A 23,709-nucleotide genomic window follows, 5' to 3' on the forward strand; every position below is an offset into this window, starting at 1 on the left:
GATACATATATATTTGTAATGTATGCATATATATATATATATATATATATATATATATATATTACAAAACAAAGACAAACAATGTGAAATGCCTTCGTTTTAAGCATTGCTAGGTTGAGAAGGGTGGAGTGGTCAGCAAAGAGAAGAAGCTGTATATGAATATGTATTCTTACTTTTAAAAAAAAGTGTCCTTATTTGGAAATGTGAACTGTTGTAACATGTGTAGGAGGAACCAGAAAGTAAGATATATTATATACAATGAAATATTCAGCAAGAGTAAACATGAGTTTCAATTGATAAGAAAAGTAAACCTTGCAATGTATTGAATGCATGACTTAGCAAGAAGGATGTAACAACTTAACTGAATAGTAGCCAAATTTCTCCTGGCTTCAATGCACATTTATAGCAGATTCACATTGAAACAGTCACAGTATAGTTACACAATACAGACTGCTTCCTTATCATGTGGTGATCTGCCAGTAATATTGGGCACGTAAGAGAATTTCCGCCCTTTGCAACGTCACTTCCTCCTCACGGCGCAGACCGGTGCTGCAAGACCCAGAACAATTATTACTTTGGTGAACGGTTCTCTCTCCCTCCTTCACTTCCGCCCTTACTGAGGCCGTACAGGTAAGGCTAGATGACATCACTTCCGCCCACTCACCTGGCAGTTCCCTTCTTTTTTCATCTCATTCTGCAGCTCAGTGTGTGCTCGGTACAGTATTCATATCATTAATCTGCTATTAGTATGAGGAGGAGTATGCATGCTTCTTTGTACAAGTAATTTGAGATAATGCATTCATGCTGAGGGTAAATGCATGCATAATACAGTGTGTATGTGTGGGTGTGGGTCATGCTGTTCTATAAACCGTTGTCCTAAGGTGCATATAACAGGTGTATAGCAAATATATTCTATTAACGCATTTGTATGTGTGACAGTATATTCCACCTGGAGGTACAATGATATGCAGATATACAATCACAGCAGTGACCTCATGGCAGATTTACCTGATATTCTGTACTCAGCTGACCTGTTACACCATTTCAGGCATAGACAACAAACTGTAGACAGGGCATGCTGTGACTTGTAGTTTCCTAACATGTGCAGCTCCAAATTATACTTACCCCTGACCTACTTAGTAACCAATAGAATTTTCTTACATTGTTTATTGATAGTGGTTCTTGATGGTAATTTTAAAAACCTTGTGTTCTGTTTGTTTCTACATAAGAATTGATGCTTAATGAATCACAAAATGTGTTTGCATATTTTACCTAATATTTTGTCTTTGTCTCTCCTATTTTTCTTGGTTTATTCTGTAAACCAATATAATATGTACAAAGATGTGTAGATTCTCAATCACTATATTTTTCCAACTCCATTAGTTTTTACGCTTGAATAAAGGTTTGTTTTAGCTTTGTCTTCAGAGAGAAGTTTGTGTGTTGTGTTTAAGTAATTCTGGTAATAAGGTCTGGTGTTTGAGTGCATAACGTACACCAGACGTACACAGCCTGTGACACTAGAACTCCCAGCAAGCCCTACCAGGAATTATAATTTTACAATAAGCTTTGGTTGATAGGACATTCTGGTATTTATAGTTCTACAGTAGCTGAAGAGCTACAGGTTGCCGAAGCATTGCTCACACAGCTGGGGTGCAGCAGATTTAGATTTTTACAGGAGATTTAGACTACAGGAATATATTTATGGATTTTTAAGGTGTTGGCGCCTTATGAAATGTTTTTCTTTGTTTCCATCATTCCTGGAAAACAACTGTTCCCTGAGGATTAGCATTGTCTCCAGCTACATGGGTTCACGCAGCCATAACAAGTATAAAGTTGATAGCTCAGAGCCACAGAGGACACCTGCGGTGTTTGATCTGGTTACCTAGGAAACTGCTTCCCTCTGAGAGCCGCTCCCAACCTATAGATGACATTGTCTGGGAACATCTGTGTCTTTGATTGCTGGGACCAAGGCTACATCAATTGGTTATCTAAAAAAAGACTGTGCCTGTAATGTATTTCTAGGTTTTACCATATACCAGACCCAATTACAGAGAGATTGCATCACTGGTTTCCATGCATTGTCCCATGCATTCATGACATCCAATTCATTCCCTGGGGTTACATGTAAACAATCTCTCCCACTGCTGACTGAATATATTGATGGTGGAATATTCTGCTATAGATTCCTATTCATCACAGGATCCCTCACAGGAGCTGCTAAACTGTAAGCTCTGCAACTTCAGTCATCACAACATTGACACATGGCTGGATGCGTCGTTCAGTCCAGCCCTAAGCTATTCTTGTAGCCACAAGGGCCACCCTTCAGTAGTTGTATTTATACAGTTAAGCTGGGTACACACTACACAGTTTTCAACCAATAATCGGCTAAATCAGCCGACATACGACCGCTCGTTCAAAAGTCGGGTCAGTGTGTACAGTGACACGATGGTTGAAAGTCTGCTCAAATGGACGATTATCGCCTCATTTGGTTGGTCGTACTGTTTAATATTTTCGTTCCAATCTAGTTTCCGCTGTGTAGTGTGTATAAACTGCCGACCGATCCACAATAGTGAGTATAAAATTACAGTCATTGCTCACGACAACATGGCTGTAAAAAGTCGCTAACGGGAGGTCCGCTCTTCCCTTTATCGTCCTAAACAAGGCTAGTGTGTATGCAGTCCATGGACCGAGCGATCAGAACAACGATCGCATGTAAAATCGCTCGGCATAAAAAGTTGGTCGAAGTTTCTGTAGTGTGTACCCAGCTTAAGTTGCAGTATCATTGTAACACTAAAGAACAAATCCAGGTTTGTGTTTATTAATATTTGTTTTTCACAAAGCTGAACTCCCCACAAGTAGTGAAGCCACAGACGTTTCATGCCATTCATGGGGTACTTATGCCTGGCAACAATACTGCCTGAAATCCTGTTAGACTTTACTGTGATCTTCATGCTGCATGACTGGATCAGAGGAGATTTACAGTGTTGCATTCACACTCCCCAAAGAGTACCCCCTCAAGATTTAGGACCTGGAGACAGGGCACACATTGTACACGGTCAGCACTGTAAATGCTCTCCACATAGCTGACCAGCCTGGCTTGCCAATGAAGCCCACCCAAGTGAGAAAAGTGGTTGGAGAAGTGGGCATTTTGGTACAGGGGCATATTAATAACTGTTTGATTAGTGTTTAGATGTCCATTTTTCTGGAACAAAGCTCATCAGAAAAATATATGGGGGAGAATCCTGATAATTCGGTTGCGATAACTAAAGCAAAGATTGATTTTTATCTTTTATCCACATGCACCATAGGGAGAGGAATTTTCTACACCAGATAAATATGACCCTACAGCTGTGTACAGTAGATTATTTCTGGATCAGTGAAGTTATTCTTAGTACATTCTATTGCAGACCTATTAGATTGTGAAAGCTGCTGTATAATTCTTTGTTTGTTGGTCTCTTTCTCCAGATCTGTGATGTCCTCCAGTCGTCAGATCCGTGTGTTCCCCTCGGCAGCAGAGCTTGCGCTCTCCCTGTCACAACTCCTGGTACATGAATCTAAGGGCAAAGATAACTTCCGGCTGGGCTTATCTGGCGGGAGCCTGGTGCAGCTTCTGAGCCGCGAATTGCCCAAAACTGCAGGGCTCAATACAGAGGGGTGGAAAGTGGCTATGTGCGATGAAAGACTGGTCCCATTTACTGATCCGGAGAGCACGTACGGAGAGTACCAGGTGTGTTGTTCTACTGTGGCTTATGATACAAATTTTCTACAACTTTTTGTTTTGTTGTAGCTGTTTCTGAAAACCAAAACATATTTAATTAAAAAAGCAGCAACTGTAACTTGATAAAAACCAACGTGCATTTATAGTAGCAATACAACAACACTGAAAGAGACTATATCACTCTTTAGAACAATGTACCAAGGGGTTCACTGTACACAAACAACACGATTTCCAGGAGAACAATACTCACCACTCCTGGAGTGCTGTTCTAGTTGAGCTGAGCGGATCCTCTGGTTATTCACTCCTCTGTAGTGTCCAAGTCCAAACTCACCCTTGACGGGGTCTTAGGCCATGTCCAGTTATCCTTGAAAGGTAATAACCAGTACGAGAGGAGCCGTAAACTCTTGTCGGTATTGTCCGAGCAGAAGTCTCTTGTTGCAGGGGAGAGGTCTTCTTTTATGGCAGGTCACATTCCCACCGTGGTGTTTAGTGGATGGAACTGTATTAAAGAGTCAAAACAAGTCCATTTGTGTAGCAGGCGATTGTAAGAACAGACTGCATTAATGTATCCATATGCACCTGGGGTGGTTGGTGCAGGGAAATGTTTTGCAAATCTTTAGGGTTCGTAAATTAATACTCTGAAAAGTATTAGTATAAAATGTAGAAATAAGAGATTCCCGAGTTTTTTTCCCATTTTCATAGAGCAGCCTTCTCACACCGATTCATGGAACACTAATATTTGTAAAAATGTCACCTTTGGTCCTTTGGTAGAAAACTTGTTTGGGCACCATGGAAACTATGACATTCTTGATAGAAGTTTATAGCTTCGTACTTTCCATCTGTTACTAATGCTGTGTTTGCCCCCAGTTCTGTTACAGAAATTCACATTTATTGGTGACAGAAGCCCCCCACCTTTTGTCGAAGCCTATAGCACACAAAAAGAAAAAAAAAAAATCCCCCTGTACACCTGGAGAGATGGTCTGTGACCTGGGAAAATAGCATATTAAGCAGGCTGTTCAGCACCCTAGTTAACCTTGCTAGCATGCTGAAAAGCCCATCTAGCATGCTAATCACTTCCACTGTCGCCAATCCACCTTCGCTCCAAAGCTCTAGACCTGTGGTGTGTGTACCCCAGCAGTCAAGAGAGTTCACACAAGTCCAAAGGGTTTGTGCAACTGGCCTCAGCCAGTTTTAGTCAGCAAGAAAACAGAAGACTCCAAAATAAACACCTTCCCGTTCGGTTGTAACTAAACACTGGTCACTCCTGACTAAAAAACTAACACAAAAAGAAGTTTCAGCACAGTAACTTATAGGCAGATATCAGGCTTTCTCTCACATAGACTCTGCAGCCTCTGTCTCCAGTCAGTGAGAGACTGACTGAGCTGCCCTGTAGCCTTTTACCAGCACCACTCGGGTACAACTCCTGATTACCAGCAGAATCACTGGTGACTTGGAACACCTGGTCAATGGGCCTAATGGATGCAGCCCGCCCTCACGCTCCATCCATATTCCCAGGAACCTTTTCTGGCCTTTCAACAGGTCTATAGCCCTACAGCAGCTCACAGACAATAACATTTTCCTGTGAATTTAAGACAAGTAGATGAAGAACCTAGGTGAAATATGCCTGCAATCATACAGTGAATATATATATATATATATATATATATATATATATATATATATATGAGGGTAGGTGCAGAGTAGCAGATGCTCGTATAGGTAAATGCAATATTGACTTAGTGCCCAACACTTAAATGTATGACCTTGTACCTACCTCCCGATATCAAATATTCGGAAGGGGTATTTTTGAAACCTCTAATAAATAAGGAGTGACTTCTTCTTATTATTATTATCTTTTATTTATAAGGCGTCGCACTGGTTCAGCAGCGCTGTTCATAGAGCACATACAGCAAATGGCAAAATAACATAAGTACAAAAGTGACAAAATGATGTAAACACAGACAACAATCTGACATAATTACAACATGCATGATTACATTAGGAAAACGGAGGGCCCTGCTCATGAGTTCTTACATTCTAGAGGGGATGAGTTAGAGTAAATTCACTCAGATTTGGAAGTACTCTGAATAAATGTACGTAGTTTAGGGAGTACTTGGTAAACATTTATCACTAATGTGAAACCAAGGAAGACAGAAAGAGTGCTAAGTATGCCATTCACAGCTTGGAGACCACTTAAAGGGATAGCTAATAAACTGCAAGTCTTTTGCTGACAAACTATCTCTAATCTCAGAAAAGCCAGTGTTACAAAGTCACCTGAATAATTTGATTATTTTTATTTAAATTACAAAGACCCAGCCATTCTGATGCTGTCAACATAACACAGGAATTGTATGTCATAAGTTAAACCTTTTGTAAACGAGAAATTTCTGTGTAAAATGGGAAGTTACACAACCGAAACGGCATGTACAGTACATGAACGCTGTCTCACAAGCCGAACCTTGAACTCTTGCTTCAAGATTTTATCTGATGGAAAAGCCACCCAAAATACCATATTTTTCAAACTTTTTTTTTTATTTTTTATATCTACACCAATGATATGTGAATCGACCACGTCCATCTACATAGGGTATCATAGAACATCATCTCTCCTTAACTGGAGACCTCAGGTGAGGTCACTTGGTAATTGTAAAGAGAGTATTAATAGCATGGATCTGAAATGGTATCCGATGTGATCCCCTTTCAAACACGACCAAATATTTATGTGTAGTGTACAGCGCAAACACCGATGGTGTTATAGGATTGTTATTAGATAGACGGAAGTCATTTATTGCATTGGTTTTACTTTAATACCATACATTTAGTTGTTCCTCGAAACGTGGAAGATTTAGTAACAAAGCAGATGTACATCAAATACATCATATTAATCCCTTATCATCTGAAACAGAGTCCTCTGGGGAAGAGGCCTCAGTCAGTTTTCACTCTAAAACTCACCTGTCTCTTTATAACATCCACAAATGTTTAACCCATTCAGGATGAGAGGGCTTCCCCTTCATGTGCAGACAAAGTATGTGCACCATGGGATCTTTCAGGTAATGTATTGGATGTTGTGTATGGGGAGCCTATACTAGTAAGAAAAAAACAGAATACAGGGTGTAGGGACACCAAATATATACACTTCACATTGCAGTATATATGCTCTCCCCCAGCACCTATTACCCGGGTGCTCCACCCGGTTGTTTTTACTTGCCCCCCGGTTCTTGGAGCCCAACACAGTTCTAGTATAATAAAAAATAAACCATTGTTTCTCCTATTAGAACAGACACTATGTGAGCACTACAGCCAGCAGTGTGTGTTAGACCAATGACCACAAGTCTGACCAGTCCAGGCAGGTGTGGGCAATAACCTACAACATTTTTCAATACTGTTGCAAAGTATTACAACTGCCCCCACCTGGCTACTTCTTAATGCCACCTGGCTGGCAAAAGTTTCTGGGGAGAACACTGCATAGGTTCTTTGTAACCGTTCCAAAAACCATAAAGGGAAAAGAGTAAATAATTGCTGCTTTTGGCAGTAATGTCATACACTGAAAATGAGCGCACTACAAGCCGTTCACAGCTCTTCAGTAGAGCTCTACTCTATGGGTTTTTTGACTTCTCTAGGGCTGAGAGCTGCAACACAAGTCAGGTTATAGGTTACTGTGGGAGACCCCTTCTCTTTGCTATATTTGTGCCCATGTTTAGGCAACCCCCTTGACAAGGAGGGGGCAAGGACAGCATGGGAAAGACTAGGGTGTTTATTTAAATGTAATAAAGTCATTTTCTGGAATGGTGCCCCAAATAAATATTATAGCCAGCGAACACTGCCGCCAACCACAAAAATCAACATTTTCTAATGATCTGTTTTACTTCTCTCATAGAAAGATGGAATTTGATTATACAATAAATCCTACGGGTCCATCTGGTCTGCTCCTTTTTTTTGTGGGGGGGTGGGGGTATTTTAGTACTAGAACTCTTCTGTAATCAACAAGCTGCTGCCACGACTAGCAGATTGCCAGGAGTACTTTCAATACCAGTGTGCACCAGGCATGACGGAATCAGTGCTGGACCACAAACCTTCTACAGTGGGAGAGGCTGGGCCGTTAGCTGGTCAGTATGTGGCTGTTTGGATGTACTGCGGGAGCAGCAATCCCAGCAGCAATCGGCTGCTTCTGCCCACCACCTGCCCCAATCAAGAACCCACACACCCAGGTCAGTTGTCAGATACTCTCAGAGCCCAGAATGAAGAAGAGTGTTTTGGCTGCTAGAAGAATGATCACCATAGTATGCTCTATCTCACAGTCCAACCATCCCAGGTTTGTGTCTCCAATCTGAGTGCAGGAACGTGACTTATAGTGCAACAAATGGATGTGATACTACAGGGACTATCACTACATTCCATTGACAGGCTGGAGTAAGAACAAAGTGGGCGATTCAGTGGAGAGAGTCACTTGTGTGGAAAAAACAGCTGCCACAAAACAAGTTTAGGAACCTGCAGTTGATCCTGATATGATTATGCAGGGTCACACTGCCACAGTGGAAAAGAGAAGTGACCTTGGCTGCAGTATTTCCCAACTGGGAAATTGATCAGGGATGTGATGGTTATTGATGTTCTCCCAACAAATGTAGTCTTCCGAAGTGATCTTAGCCAAGTGATGCAGACAGTTTGATGCCTGAATCACCAGGAGAGAAGCCCCTGGATTACAGTCTTCAGAGGAACAGACCCAAAATATGCTGAAGAAAAGTTTTTACTGTTAATATGTATTGTAAACTGTACAATAGTACAAATAGTCCCAGGAGGCAAAGTGCTATTCTGTATCCTTGAGGGCTCTGGCAGCGTTAGGACGGCTGTCCTGGAATCTGGCTTTTAACACCCTGGAGACGAATTTCGCATGGAGGGGGCACCAAACCCTTTGGGTGACAGTCCTGGAAGTGGTTTGGACAGGCAGGGGAATTATCCAGATCATCATCAACATTTATATAGCGCCAGCAGATTCCGTAGCGCTTTACAATGGGGAACAAACAGTAATAAAACAGTACTGGATAATACAGACAGACAGAGAAGTAAGAAGGCCCTGCTTGCAAGCTTACAATCTATGGGACAATGGTTTGACACACAAGGGTAAGTGCTACATCATATTGAATATTTGTCCAGCTAGAATACAAAGGTTACAAAGTATTTTGTGGGCTGTATGCTCAGTCACACAACTATGTTGATCAGAGGGTTGTTGTCTTGTTTTAGCAGTGTAGAGGGTGGTAATAGGGTAACCTAGGGAGACTTAAGAGGGTGGTAGAGGAATATCATAAGCTTGTCTGAAGAGGTGGGTTTTCAGAGAACGCTTGAAGATTTGAAAACTAGATGAAAGTCTTACTGTGCGAGGGAGGGAATTCCACAAAGTGGGTGCAGCTCGAAAAAAGTCCTGTAACTGAGAATGGGAGGAAGTGATGAGATTGAAAGAGAGACGCAGAATGGAGGTGTCAAGTTGGGAGATATTTTGAGACAAGTGAGGAGATGTATATCGGTGCAATTTTGTTGATGTCCTTGTATGTTTGTAGAAGAATTTTATATTGGATTCTTTGAAAAACAGGCAACCAATGTAGAGACTGACCGAGTGACTCAGCAGGCATAAAACGATTTGTAAGAAAAATCAATCTAGCCGCTGCGTGCAAAATAAATTGAAGGGCCTTAAGTCTGATTTTTGGGAAGATCAGTAAAGAGGGAATTACAATAGTCAATGCGGGAGATGAGTGCATGAATTAAAGATTTTGCAGTGTCTTGTGTAAGATATGTACATATTCTGGATTTGTTTTTTACATGTATGTAGCATGATGTAAATATAGAGTTTAAGAGGGGAACAAAGAATATTTGCGAGTCAAGGATTACACCTAGGAAGCGAGCTTGCGGGTGGGATTTATGGTCATGTTGTCAACAGAAATAGAAAAGTCAGGCAAGAAGCTTCTATTGTTGGGCGGGAATATTATTAACTCTTTTTTGAAAGATTGAGTTTGAGTTGGCGAGAGGGCAACCAAGATGAAATGGCAGAAAGACAGTCGGTAACGGGAGACAACACAGATGTCGAGAGATCAGGAGAGGATAGATACATTTTGGTATCATCCGCATAGAGATGATACTGAAATCCAAAGGGGCGAATTCGTTTTCCAAGAGAAGTGGTGTAGATAGAGGACCTAGGACTGAGCCTTGTGGTACTCCAACTGATAAAGGAAGCAGAGTGGAGGTTGTTCCAGACAAATTAACACTGAAAGAGCGATTAGATAGGTAGGATGAGAACCAGGATAGGACAGTGCCTTGAAGACCTAGGGATTGTAGCATCTTGAAGACCTAGGGATTGTAGCATCTTGAAGACCTAGGGATTGTAGCGTCTGTATCAGGAGAGAGTGGTCAACTGTCAAATGCAGCAGAGAGATCCAGGAGAATTAGAAGAGAGTAATCACCTAAAGTTTTATCTGTGATCAGATCATTGACAGCCTTGGTCAGCGCAGTCTCTGTGGAGTGTTGAGAGTGAAAGCCTGATTTGAAGAGGATCCAATAAGTTGTTTGCAGAAAGGATGCATGTGAGGTGAGTGTAGGCAATGCACTGAAGAAGCTTGGAGGGGCATGGGAGCTGAGAGATGAGGCTGCAATTTGAGTAAAAGTTTGGGTCAGAATTTTGTATTTTTTTTAGAATAGGAGTAATCACTGCGTGCTTGAATAATGATGGAAAGATACCAGTAAAAAGAGCGAGATTACAGATTTTAGTTAGAGGTGGAATGAGCACATGAGACAGGGACCTACCAATTGTGAGGGTATGGGATCAAGAGGACAGGAGGTAAAGTAGGAAGATGAGAAGAGAGTAGAAATTTCCTCTTCATTTGTGGGATCAAATGAAGAGAGGGTGTCAGAGGATGCTGGGAAGGAATTGAGCTGATTGCCAGTCAAGGGAGATGATACCATTTCAAGTTTGATCTTATCAATCTTGTCCTTGAAATAGGAAGCAAGATCCTGGGCACTTATTGTAGTCTGAGGGTTTGGGGTGGGAGTATTGAGAAAAGATTTAAATGTGTTAAAAAGGCTTTTGGGGTTTGAAGGTTGAGCATAGATGAGAGATCGGAAGTATGCTTCTTTAGTAGTGTTCAGAGCACTTCGATAGGAGCGGTAGATAGCAGTAAATGCACTGAAATCATTAGAGCTACAAGATTTACGCCAGTGGCGTTCAGCTTTACTAGAAAGTTTTTGGAGATTTTGTGTTACTTTATTGAGCCACGGTTGACAACGAAGTCTATGCTATGTGGAGCATGAAGAGTTACTGGAGCCACTTGATCTAGGGCAGTTACTAGGGTTTGGTGAAAATGAGGAACTGCCATATCAGGAGAGGAAAATGTAGAAATTGGGGAGAGAAGGTGTTGGAGAGAGGTGGAAAACTGTTGAAAATCAATAGAGTTGATATTCCTGCGGGTACGAGGAGCCCTGGAAGAGTTTGATAGCAGTGAGGTTAAAGAACTGGGGGTGAGCGAGTAACTAATAAGGTGATGATCTGAGAGGGGGAAAGGAATGTTAAGGAAATTAGAAACTGAGTATAATCTAGAGAAAACAAGATCAAGGCTGTGGTCATCCTGATGAATAGTGTATTAAATCCACAGGGAGAGGTCAGGTGAGGAGATTAGAGAGAGTAGTTTTGAAGTAGCATTGGAACGTGGATTAGCAATAGGGATGTTGAAATCACCCATGATGATGGTGGGGATGTCAGTAGATAAGAATTGAGGGAGCCATGCATAGGAGTGTTCAAGAAACTGTTGGTGGGGTCCAGGGTGGCGATAGATCACAGCAACGCGCACAGATAATAATCGGTGACTGTTTGAGAATTGGGGTGCACAAGCATTGTCCTGAATCGACAACTTGGAGCGAATTTGACTGGAAGAATGGGTCATGATCACTCCCAAACAGCATGCAAAGCTGGTACATACTTCCCTAAACATTATCGATGCAAAAGGCGGATTGACAATAATAAAATTCAATATGCATACAGCACACTTCTGTTTTTTTGGGGGGTTTTTGTTTTTTTTTTAAGGATTTTTTTTGTAACACTAACAATTAAAAAAACAACTTCATTTTGAGTTTCAGACCTTTGAAATAAAAACTTATCGCAGGGGACAAAGCATTGAAGAAAGTTTTATAGTAACTGGAATGCTGTTGATTTGTTATAGCTGTGTGATATGTAAAGCAGGATGGCAGTATCATACATTACTGCGAACAGGGCAGCTTATGAATTGATTAAAGTTTGCAAGGTTTATTTATGAGCTGGAAACAATGTGCTCCTGCAGTACAAATGCTGTTTGTTTTTGTGCTATTTCGCACTTTATTTCCTTGCAAATGTGCTGGCTTTTACGACCATATAGATTGTAAGCTTGCGAGCAGGGCCGTCTTACCCCTTTGTGTGTCTAATACAAAGTATTGTTATATTACCGTGTTTGTTTCCAGTGCTAATGTTTATAATAAGCATATGGTCACATCAAGTTAGGAAGCCATGGTGTGCCTTGCTGAATGCGGCCTAGTCACAGCAGTGCATCTGAGTGAACAATGCCCAGTGGTTAGCATTGCTGCCCCACAGTGCTGGGATCATGAGTCCCCCCCCCCCCCCCCCACCAGGGTCCTATCTGTGTGGGGTTTGTCTGTTCTCCCTGTGTTCCTGTGGGTTTTCTCTCACAGATCAAAAGCATACTCCTACGTTAATTGGTTAATTGACTAATATGGGCGCTAGTGTGTGTGAGTGTTAGGGAATTTAATTTAGAGTGTAGATTCAAATGGGGCAGGGACAATTGTGAATGACATATATTCTCTGTATAGCGCTGCATAGTATAGTAGCGCTATTGAAGTAATAATTTCATGTTGCAGGTGACATATTCCCCTCTAAAGGCTGCATTTAGTACAGCGATCTGTGTTTATCGGGTGTCTGCAGACTTTTTGGCACAGCAACATCACCTGATTTTCGCACGTTCTCTGAGGTGCTGCTGATTGGCCATTACCGCTGGGGCATTTTTTTTACAGTGTGGATTTTTTTTTTATACTCTCACAGGAACCAAAATAAATAACACGTTAAAAAGTACAAATTAAATACAGTCCCAGATCTATTCCCGGTCATGCATTATATAATACGTAAATACAGCTCCTAGGAGCAGCATATTAAAAGGAAAATGAAAAAGTTTAAATTTATTAGTGGGGTGGCCCAAAAGTGATAGTAGACGGGAGTTAAAGTCACATTGATGACGAGTACTTTTCTATCACGTGCCAAAACCTCATAGTGGTAAGTGCAGTGACTGGAAATTGGTCAGAAGACTATGATATGTAAAGTGTGATATATAAAGTTAATCCTAATTCAGAAGGAAGACTGCTTGTACTGTGCCATCAAATTCCATGTCTCTAAATACTTATGGATTCAGTGTGTTTTACATACAGGACCAAATTAAAGGCTGCAAGTGTCAGGCGTGGGCTGTTACAAGCTGTTTCCTATAATGTAACCACAATCACAGTGGCCCCAAGCCTCCATCCTCCTTCTCTTGTGGTTACACTGGTCCTGGTTTGTTTCTTGTGCTATAACCACAGATACGGTGAAGGAGCCACAGCTTCTCCAAGAACTGCCAAAATATTCCCAGACTGGTTAGCGGCTCTTCAGGAAGGATATAGTTATTTTTTTTATACTCCTTCTCCTTTCTGTCCCAGCGTCACCTCGTTCCCCTTGGCCTCCTGTCGGAGTCGCAGTTTATTACCATTGACCCATCGCTGTCTGTGGGAGATGCTGCTGTCGATTATACTAAGAAGCTGCAGAAGGTGAGGACCCCAGTGCTGTGCTGCTTGTGTGTTTCTGTACTGTCCTCTCTCCCTCTACAGTTAGAACTCATTTCAGAACATTGAATTTAAGTGGGAAAATGTGCACTGAGCCCAAGCAACCAATGCCAAGAACAATACAGAAATTGTTATCCACGCAGAAATGGGTCGGCCTCGCATGAGCTTAGTAATGAAAATAGGAGAAAAAAAACACTAAGGCATAAAGATGATCTATCGCCTACACAGAGCAGAGGCTGAACCGTTGTGCATCCTATCAGTTTCCTAGAAACCAGTGACATCTCTGCGGCACTTACACTTATGTCACCTAGATATTAGGTGCTGTTCTATAGATATATACACATTTGGCAGTATGGAAAAAGTGAATGGAATTTGATTTTTACAATGAAGGTGGTAGGAGAAGTGGCGGTATGGCATACTACCGTATACTAGGCCACTTCCACCGCTGTGTGTATGTATGTACAATACGTACGTACGTATTATATAGATAAATATAGGTATATTTTTTCTTATCACAGAGGCTAATAGTCATGAGGCCTGACCTTTATTTATGACCTCTATATTCAGGAGGTACTAGTTCCTTGTGTCCCTGTGAACAGATAGGCTACATTCTCATGGATATCAGATCAAGCCAAAAAATGGCAGCCTACACTGTGTGCAGGCGATAAATACACTTTAAACAAAAAATAAATTTATAAGTCTCCTATACTTACTATGCTAAGGCAGCGGTATAGTGGAAAAGTTAAATCAAACCCCCTTCTCTGAATTTCACATACACAAACACAGCTGACTATATAAAGCCATGAACCCCACAGAACACTGCAACTCAGTTATACACAAAGTGGTTGCTAGTATATTGGTTGTAGCCTGCCTGACATTAAACTGTACAGTATCTCACCTGCTACTAATATTGTTCCCTCTCTTTAGATCTTTCCAGGGAATGATCTTCCAACCTTTGACCTGTTGATTTTAGGAGTGGGACCAGATGGACACACAGCTTCCCTGTTCCCAGGACACTCCCTGTTAGAGGTAAGTTCTTCTACTCATACATATCAACTATACTACTCACAAGTTTAATTTGCCCTGTTCCCCAGTCACTGAGTAACCTATATCCATCTTTATCTCCTCCTGTCTTTACAAATCCTGTGGCTCCTCCCGTGTCTCTCTTCCGACAGATGACCGATCAAATCGTGGCTCCTATTAGTGATTCCCCCAAGCCTCCGCCCCAGCGGATCACTCTGACACTCCCAGTGATCAATGCAGCTAAAACAGTGGTCTTTGTGGCCACTGGAGAGAGCAAGGCAACGGTTTTGAAAGTAAGTTGGTTGCTAACCAGTATTTCACCAGTGTCCTTAGAGATATATACATATAGAGATAGAACAACTTATTATATATATATATATATATATATATATATATATATATATATATATATATATATATATGTGTGTCTAAGTCCTTCATGACTGAGGGTGTTCTATGCCTTTCTGGCCAGATCACATTTCTAAGTTTTGCCTTCTGTTCATTAAATCAAGGATAGTTTGTTTTTTATCTGCTTTGTGTACTGTATTAAATTGCACCTTGGACAGATGAGACTGTTTTTTTGGTAGCATATTGAAATATATTTTAATTTACATACATTACAAGCAAAATTAGGAAACAATACACTTTCATCATCATTTATTTATATAGCGCCAACATATTCCGTAGCGCTTTACAATTGGGGACAAACTAATAAACAAACTGGGTAAAACAGACAAAGAGGGGAGAAGGCCCTGCTCACAAGCTTACAATCTATGGGACAATGGGAGTTTAATACATGATGCTAAGTCTACATTTTGCATTTCGGCCCAACCAGGCTGCAAAGGTAAAAGTGACTCATAAGCTAAATGATCCTGTCACACAACAATGTTGAACAAAAAGGAGAAAAAAAGCAAAGTTTCTGGTATAAGGTGCACTAAATCTTCTAATAGATAATATCGATAATTACCATCCTATAAAACATAACTTTTATTAAGTAATAACTTAAAAGCGAAATATACTAAAATATAGCAATTAAAATCCCATGGATATAAATAAAAAGCTGGATACACTCAATATAGTACCTATATAATCCCACTATAAATTATATGGTACAGAGGTATAATAGTGTGATTAATATGAATAAGTCAGATAGTAAATAAAGAAACATACGCCATAATAAGCAGTTATGTCTCTAATATAATGTCTGTTAAATAACAGGCTATACAGGCTGGTAATGTCCAGCTAGCAGATAGAGGTTGGAACAAAATATCCCAATTATCTCTTATAAATCACAAACGCTGGTATGTAATTCCTTCTGACTAAATCCTGCAAATCAACAATCAGTTGAAATGGAAACTACCCTGCAGCATATTCAGTAGCGTAACATGTAAAGTATAGCAGAAACGCTATTTAAGAATTATAGTTGCTAGTATGCAATCCCTTCCAACTAATTAAGGCCTTGATTAAGCAACAGCGAAACGCGCGTCGGCGTATCAGCTGGCCACACTTGATATTTGTACTAAGAGGAGTCTGATTATTTAACTACCCCTATAAGCCCAGAGTTAGAGGGGAAACCTAGCAGGCAGTTAGCAATACACTCCCCATAACAGCTATTAACAATTTGTGATAGCGCCTTTGAGATATCTACCATATAGCGCTATTGAGTGTGCTGCAGGGTAGATTGCACTACAACTGATTATAAATGGCAGGAATTAGTTGGAAGGGATTGCATACTAGCAACTATAATTCTTAAATAGCGTTTCTGATATACTTTACATGTTACGCTACTGAATATGCTGCAGGGTAGTTTCCATTTCAACTGATTGTTGATTTGCAGGATTTAGTCAGAAGGAATTACATACCAGCGTTTGTGATTTATAAGAGATAATTGGGATATTTTGTTCCAACCTCTATCTGCTAGCTGGACATTACCAGCCTGTATAGCCTGTTATTTAACAGACATTATATTAGAGACATAACTGCTTATTATGGCGTATGTTTCTTTATTTACTATCTGACTTATTCATATTAATCACACTTTTATACCTCTGTACCATATAATTTATAGTGGGATTATATAGGTACTATATTGAGTGTATCCAGCTTTTTATTTATATCCATGGGATTTTAATTGCTATATTTTAGTATATTTCGCTTTTAAGTTATTACTTAATAAATGTTATGTTTTATAGGATGGTAATTATCGATATTATCTATTAGAAGATTTAGTGCACCTTATACCAGAAACTTTGCTTTTTTCTCCTTTTTGTTCAGATTACACCTGGAGTTTCAAGGTTGCACCCCAATTACCAATCAAGAGATCCTATTTAGGAGATATTTATAGGGATATGTGTATTACAATTGGGTAAAATCTTATAGTCAGTGCGGTGATCCAAACTCTACTCCACACAACAATGTTGGTCAGGGGGGTAGTTGTCTTGTGTGAAATTGTGTAACAGGTGGTAATAGGGTAAGGTAGTGAGGTTAGGAGGGTGGTTGAGGAATATTATAAGCTTGTCTGAAGAGGTGGGTTTTCAGAGAACGCTCGAAAGTTTGTAGACCAGAGGAGAGTCTTATTGTGCGAGGGAGAGAATTCCATAGAGTGGGTGCAGCCCGAAAAAAGTCCTGTAACCGGGAATGGGAGGATGTAATGAGGGTGGATGAGAGACGCAGATCTTGTGCAGAACGCAGTTGCCGAATTGGGAGATATTTTGAGACAAGAGAGGAGATGTATGTTGGTGCAGCTTTGTTGATGGCCTTGTAGGTTAGTAAAAGTATTTTATATTGAATTCGGTAGAAAACAGGCAGCCAGTGTAGAGACATACAGAGTGATTCAACAGAGGAATAATGATTTGCAAGGAAAATCAGTCTTGCCACAGTGTGCAAAATAGATTGTAGGGGTTTGAGTCTGTTTTTGGGAAGACCAGTAAGGAGGGAATTGCAATAGTCAATGCAGGAGATAAGTGCATGAATTAAGGCTTTTGCAGTGTCTTGCGTGAGATATGTGCAAATTCTGTAAATGTTCTTTAGATTCATATAACATGATTTAGATATAGAGTCAATGTGGGGAACAAAGGATAGGTGTGAGACAAGGATTACACCTAGGCAGCGAGCTTGTGGGGTGGGATTTATGGTCATGTTATCAACGGAGATAGAAATGTCAGGTATGCTCTTGTTGGTGGGTGGGAATATTATTAACTCTGTTTTAGAAAGATTAAGTTTGAGTTGGCGAGAGGACATCCAAGATATGGCAGAAAGACAGTCAGTAACACAGGACAACACAGATGTCGAGAGATCAGGAGAGGATAGATAAATTTGGGTTTAATCCGCATAGAGATGATACTGAAATCCAAAGGAATTTATTAGATTTCCAAGAGAAGCGGTATAGATAGAAAACAGCAGAGGACCTAGCACTGAGCCTTGCGGTAACCCAACTGATAAAGGAAGCGGAGCAGAGGTCCAGAGAAATTAACAGTGAACGAGTGATTAGAAAGGTAGGATGAGAACCAGGATAGAACAATGTCTTGAAGCCCTAGGGATTGCAGCGTTTGTATCAGAAGAGAGTGGTCAATGGTGTCAAATGCAGCCGAGTGATCCAGGAGAATTAGGAGAGAGTAATGGCGTTTAGTTTTAGCAGTGTTCAGATCATTGACAACCTTAGTCAACGCAGTCTCTGTGGAGTGTTGAGAACGAAAGCCAGACTGAAGAGGATCCAACAGGTTGTTTGCGGAAAGGAAGCGTGTTAGGCGAGTGTAGGCAAGTCTCTCTAGAAGCTTGGAGGAGCACGGCAGCTGAGAGATGGGACGGTAATTTTTAGAGAAAGTTTGGGCCAGAATCTTGTTTGTTTAGAATAGGCGTAATCACTGCGTGCTTGTATAGAGATGGAAAGATGCCAGTAGAGAGCGAGAGATTACAAATTTTAGTTAGAGGTGAAATGAGCACAGGAGACAGGGATCTACCAATTTGTGAGGGAATAAGATCAAGAGGACAGGAGGTAGAGTAGGAAGATAAGAAGAGAGTAGAAATGTCCTCTTCATTTGTGGGGTCAAATGAAGAGAGGGTGTCAGAGGGTAGTGGGAAGGAATTGAGCAGATTGCTTGTCGAGGAAGAGGATACCATTTCTAGTCTGATCTTATCAATCTTGTCCTTGAATTTGGAAGCAAAATCCTGGGCACTGATAGTAGACAGGGGGTTCAGGGTGGGAGGATTGAGAAGAGATTTAAATGTATTGAAAAGGCGTTTGGGGTTAGAAGCCTGAGCATAGATAAGAGATTGGAAGTATGTTTGTTTTGCAGTGTCCAGAGCATTTCAATAGGACCGGTAGACAGAAGTATATGTGAAAAAGTCATTAAAGGTGCGAGATTTACGCCAGTAACGTTCTGCTTTACGGGAAAGTTTTTGAAGATTTTGTGTTGCTTTAGTGTGCCACAGTTGACATCTAAGTCGACGTATAGTATGTAGTGTCGCTGGAGCCACTTGAGCAAGGGCCGTTGCTAAGGTTTGGTGAAAATGAGGTACTGCCATCTCAGGGGAGGAGAATGTAGAGATAGGGGGGAGAAGGTGTTGGAGAGAGGTGGAAAATTGTTGAAGATTAATAGAAGTAAGATTTTTGCGGGTATGAGGAGGCTTGGTAGAATTAGACAGTAGAGAGGTTAGAGCAGTGGGGGTGAGCGTGTAGCTGATAATGTGATGAGCTGAGAGAGGGAAGGGTGTGTTAAGAAAATTAGAAACTGAGCATAGTCTAGAGAGAACAAGTTCAAGGCAGTGGCCGTCTTGATGAGTAGATGATTCAATCCACTGGGAGAGGTCAAGTGAGGAGGTTAGAGAGAGCAGTTTGGAAGCAGCTTTGGAAGGTGGGTTATCAATGGGGATGTTGAAATCACCCATGATGATGGTGGGGATGTCTGAAGATAAGAAGTGAAGGAGCCATGCAGAGAAGTCCTCAGTAAATTGTTGGTGTACTCCAAGGAGACGATAGATCACCGCAACACGTAGAGAGAATGGATTAAAAATGTGTATAGTATGTACTTCAAAAGATGTGAACGTGAGTGATGGGACATTTGGTAGAACTGTGAACGTGCACTGTGGGGAGAGAAGTAGTCTAACCCCACCTCCTTGTCTGCCTTCAGGTCTGGAGGTATGGGTGAAATGGAGGCCACCATGTGAAAGTGCTGTGATTATTCTCATAGTTTCTTTTCTTTTTACCCAATTAGTGCAATTCTATAAATGTATGCCAATAGTTAATTGTCTAGTTGTCTGGATTATAAGGATAACTAATATGTATTATACAGTATGTATAATGATTATGTATGCTATGATAAAGTTATAGGGCCTGAAAACAAATATAGATTTTATTTTGTCCTCACATTTTCACCAGGGTGCACGTTTCAGGCCTCCCTTTCTTCCATTGATACCTGGATTTTACAGCAGTTGATATTTTAGCTACTGCTAGAGCCAGATGACATTGGATTTATAAGTACAGTTTCCAGGTCTTCCTCGCACTGTGAGAAACCCTTGATAGAATCACTGTTTTTTCAGGATTTTTTGCACTTTGAACACTCTACATAGTAATCTGGTAGCCAGGAACCGAAAGTTCCTTGCCATATGACTGGCAAGGAACAATTATGAGATGTTGGCACAGCACAGGCATGTGATTCAAAATCTAGGTAGCGTACCATGTTTACCAAAAGGATAACATGTGGGTAGCATGGCTGTACTTGGTATAAAGGCAAACTAGACACGTGTCTAGAAATGGTTAGTTTGAGGACAGCAGATACAATATTAATTTGATTTCCTTTCTTCTAATGTTCAATTTTTCCTTCTTGGTGTTTCCAAATTACCTATTTATGCAACAAAAATAATGGAGGTGGCAGATTTGGATAGAGGGGATTTTGGATAGATGGATCTGAACATATAGATGCATAAGTACTTATTTATTTATGTAGGGTTATTGCCCAATTTATGAGCCGATGTTAGAAAACATAACAAGCCATTAGTCTCGTATCTTTATCACATTCAGGGCCTCATTTATAGTAAAAGTAAAAAAAAAAATATGCACAGATTTGCTCCTAGACAAACCATGTTGCAATGCAAGGGGTGTAAATGCATTTATTTTATTATTTCTACATGCAGGGAAATAACTGGCTGCTTTAGCATGTAGCATACAAATTACTGGACAGCTTTGGTTTTACAATTCAGTTTTGCAATTTAGGTTTGAACTATGGAACACCGCCGCACAACTTGTCATCTGTCCGTACATTTTAAATCCCCCCCCCCCCCTGCAGTGCAACATGGTTTTACCAAGGTGCAATTTTTCTTATTTATTTTTTGTTAGCTCCTAATGAGGCTCAAAGTATTTAATATTTTTGAGCAGTAAAGGATAGGCCTCTTTACCACTGATCCAGCAGTTCCCCTGATGCCTGTAAAAGTCCAGCCATGCTTTCCTCTCTCCTGCTGAGGCCTTTTTGCAAATAAGCAGCGAGTTGTGAGATTCCCATTCGTATTATTGAGAAGTTTACAGAGTGAGGGTTTCCACAACACTGCTGCCTGTTTGAAATAGGCAAGTAGCAGGAGAAGTAAGGAGAGCATTGGTGGTCCTATTATAGACATCATGGAAGCTGCCAAATCGGATATGGGAGATGACCAGACTTTAAATAAGTAATATTGGGTATTATTGAATACCTTATTGAACTCCACCCAAAACAGATTTTTTTATTATCTTTTTGACATGCTTTTTGATATATTATTATCGTCATTTCTTATGAGTTTTTTTTTCATTACCTAAACTTACCTTATGTGCCTCACAGCGTATCCTCCAAGTAGAGGAGTCTGATCCATTGCCAGCTGCTCGGGTCTCACCAGTGAATGGGAAATTGCTCTGGTTCCTGGATGAATCTGCTGCTCGGGATTTAACTTGCCCTGTAGAGAAACACTCTGTCCTGTAACGTCGCTCCAAGAGCACCAGCATCCGGAGTGGGTTCAGAACCAGAGTCCGGAGCTCCCCACACCTCATCCTTGGGTCAGCCAGGGCCACAGGCAGAAGCAGAGAGCCGGACAGAGTAGAGCTACAGGTCATAGTCAAGCCAAGGACAAAGACAGCCATGGGCTGAAGAGACACAAAACAAAAACAAAAAAAGCTACAAGCACTGATTGTTCTGACCAAAGTGATGTATATGGGTACAGTGACTTCCTGGACCAAAGACCGAGCTTGAACAAAAGCCACGGATACATAGACTCAGTCACCTAAGCCACAGACAGAGCTGGGATCAGAACCGGTATGGAGGACCATGAAAATAGAGATAGGTATCCAGAGATGAATCCGCAATACCATTGCCAGACCCTCAGACCGATCTGCATACAGAACTGAAGCCAACATCATGGGCAGAACATGAAGCTTGCAGATCTGCCCTGCATATATCCTCACCCTCTATATTCTTGACTCTGCCCGCTGTACCCTTCAAAATCTGTCCCCCTCTCCCATCTGCCTCTTGCTAAAATCTGCTCCTCCATTTCAGATGAGCCAAAACTTCCAAAACATTTGCACATTCTAACCGCATCACATAACTGCACAGTAATAAAATGCAAATTTGTTGAAGTGTTTTGTAATCAATATGCAACTGCATACATGTAACCCTAGAGACTAAAACGTGATATGGTGTAAGAAGTAGAAAAGGATTGGTGTTCTTGGACTAAAGCCTTTAAGCATATATTTGTACACTATACTGTGTATGGTTCACTTAAAGTGAAGAGAGGCGGTAATTTTACAGGATAAATCAATATCCACGCTAAGGGGGGAATTTAGTTGGCCGCGTTACTGCCAAAGTAATGTGGCATGTGTACTATTACTGATATTACGGTAATAGTGCGCATTATTACCATTAATACGGTAATCTTTAACACTGTTTTTTGCTCGCAGCTCAGTAAGCTGCGAGCAGAAATATGGGTTAAAATTACCTTATTAAAGGTAATAGATTTAGCGCCGCGCTATTCACGGCAGAACTGAATTCCCCCCTATAATGATTGTGTCTCAGTGATTGTACTTGTTTGCAGTATAGAGTTGTAATAGGCTGTATTCTGATAAATACTGGTTTACTAATTGACTGCATGCCCCTGTAGAAAATAGTGTGGTACCTCTGGTGGCATCCTGCAATTTATACCCGAGCGTTAATTGGCGGGCTTAATCTGTTTTTAGTTTTTAATAGAGCTCTGTTGAAGAATTGTGGATGAAGTGTTGTATTCTCTTCTTCACTGCAGCCAAAAAGTGCAGGCTGCGGAGAGATCTGGTATATATGGGTTTGGGTAAGAGAGGAGGTACCCTGGGTGGAATGTTTTATAGAAGTGGGGTGTGCAAAAATGGACAAGCCATTTTAAGTCTATTTTTGAGGTTCAAGACTGAAATTACCCTTATATGGGACAATGCTAACTCCAACTTACCCAGTCTGTTCAGTGCATATAACTAAAGGGCTAGAGAATACACTTTCAGCACTTTACCAGTGAGAATAAGAAAGGCCAGAGCAGTGTCTCTAGCATGGTGTTCCATTCAACGAGGAAGGAATTACATGCTTGTCCTGGGTGTTTCTACTCCCCTGACATGAGACAGAGGTGTAGGATACATACACGTACAATGGCAATTCAATTACCTGCAAAGTCCCCTCGCAGCTTTGAGTGACGAGACCCTGCATGATGTTAGAGTGGTAAATAAAACATTGCTTTTTGTTATGCACCTGCACTCATTTCTGCATCAATGTGCAATCATCTGAGGCTCAGATGGTGCTTCAGAGGTAATTTACCCCCTCTTGTTGTGTCTACAGTCCTTAGGATGACTTGAACTTGTAGAAACATAGCTTGTGTTGAGGCCCTAGTCAGCACTACACAAAAACACATTTAAAGGATCACTAGCCCTAAAATACAAGTTGCCTCACAGGGGCAGAATAGTCTTGGTGATGCCAGCCAAGCCTCCCACCCCACTCTGCTCTTATAAGACCAGAGGAGATACAAGTTACAACTATTATATTTGATCACAGATCTTCCAGATTATAAATTAAAGCCAATTGTGAATTTTGAGTTTGACGCAAATGTCCTTTATGGTAATGTGGAGCAGGGCTGCAAACACTAGCATTTCACAGGAAACTATT

At 40.9% G+C, this 23,709-nt stretch overlaps 1 protein-coding gene across 4 annotated transcripts; it reads left to right on the plus strand.

Annotated features, from left to right (window-relative positions):
- Positions 1-513: 513 nt before the first annotated feature.
- On the plus strand, positions 514-22,169 carry PGLS (6-phosphogluconolactonase). 4 transcript variants are annotated; one of them, XM_075206880.1, is made up of 6 exons: positions 514-630; positions 3,466-3,727; positions 13,430-13,537; positions 14,480-14,581; positions 14,728-14,868; positions 21,382-22,169. In XM_075206880.1, the coding sequence occupies exons 2-6, from the start codon at positions 3,473-3,475 to the stop codon at positions 21,517-21,519; spliced, it is 744 nt and encodes a 247-aa protein (XP_075062981.1). In that variant the 5' UTR covers positions 514-630; positions 3,466-3,472; the 3' UTR covers positions 21,520-22,169. The 4 variants fall into 4 exon arrangements, with proteins under 4 accessions (XP_075062981.1, XP_075062978.1, XP_075062979.1 ...); XM_075206877.1 differs by lacking the exon at positions 514-630 and adding an exon at positions 636-715; XM_075206878.1 differs by lacking the exon at positions 514-630 and adding an exon at positions 680-704.
- The last annotated feature ends 1,540 nt before the right edge of the window (positions 22,170-23,709 follow it).

Source organism: Mixophyes fleayi, chromosome 4, assembly GCF_038048845.1.
Source record: "Mixophyes fleayi isolate aMixFle1 chromosome 4, aMixFle1.hap1, whole genome shotgun sequence".
Taxonomy (NCBI): domain Eukaryota; kingdom Metazoa; phylum Chordata; class Amphibia; order Anura; family Limnodynastidae; genus Mixophyes; species Mixophyes fleayi.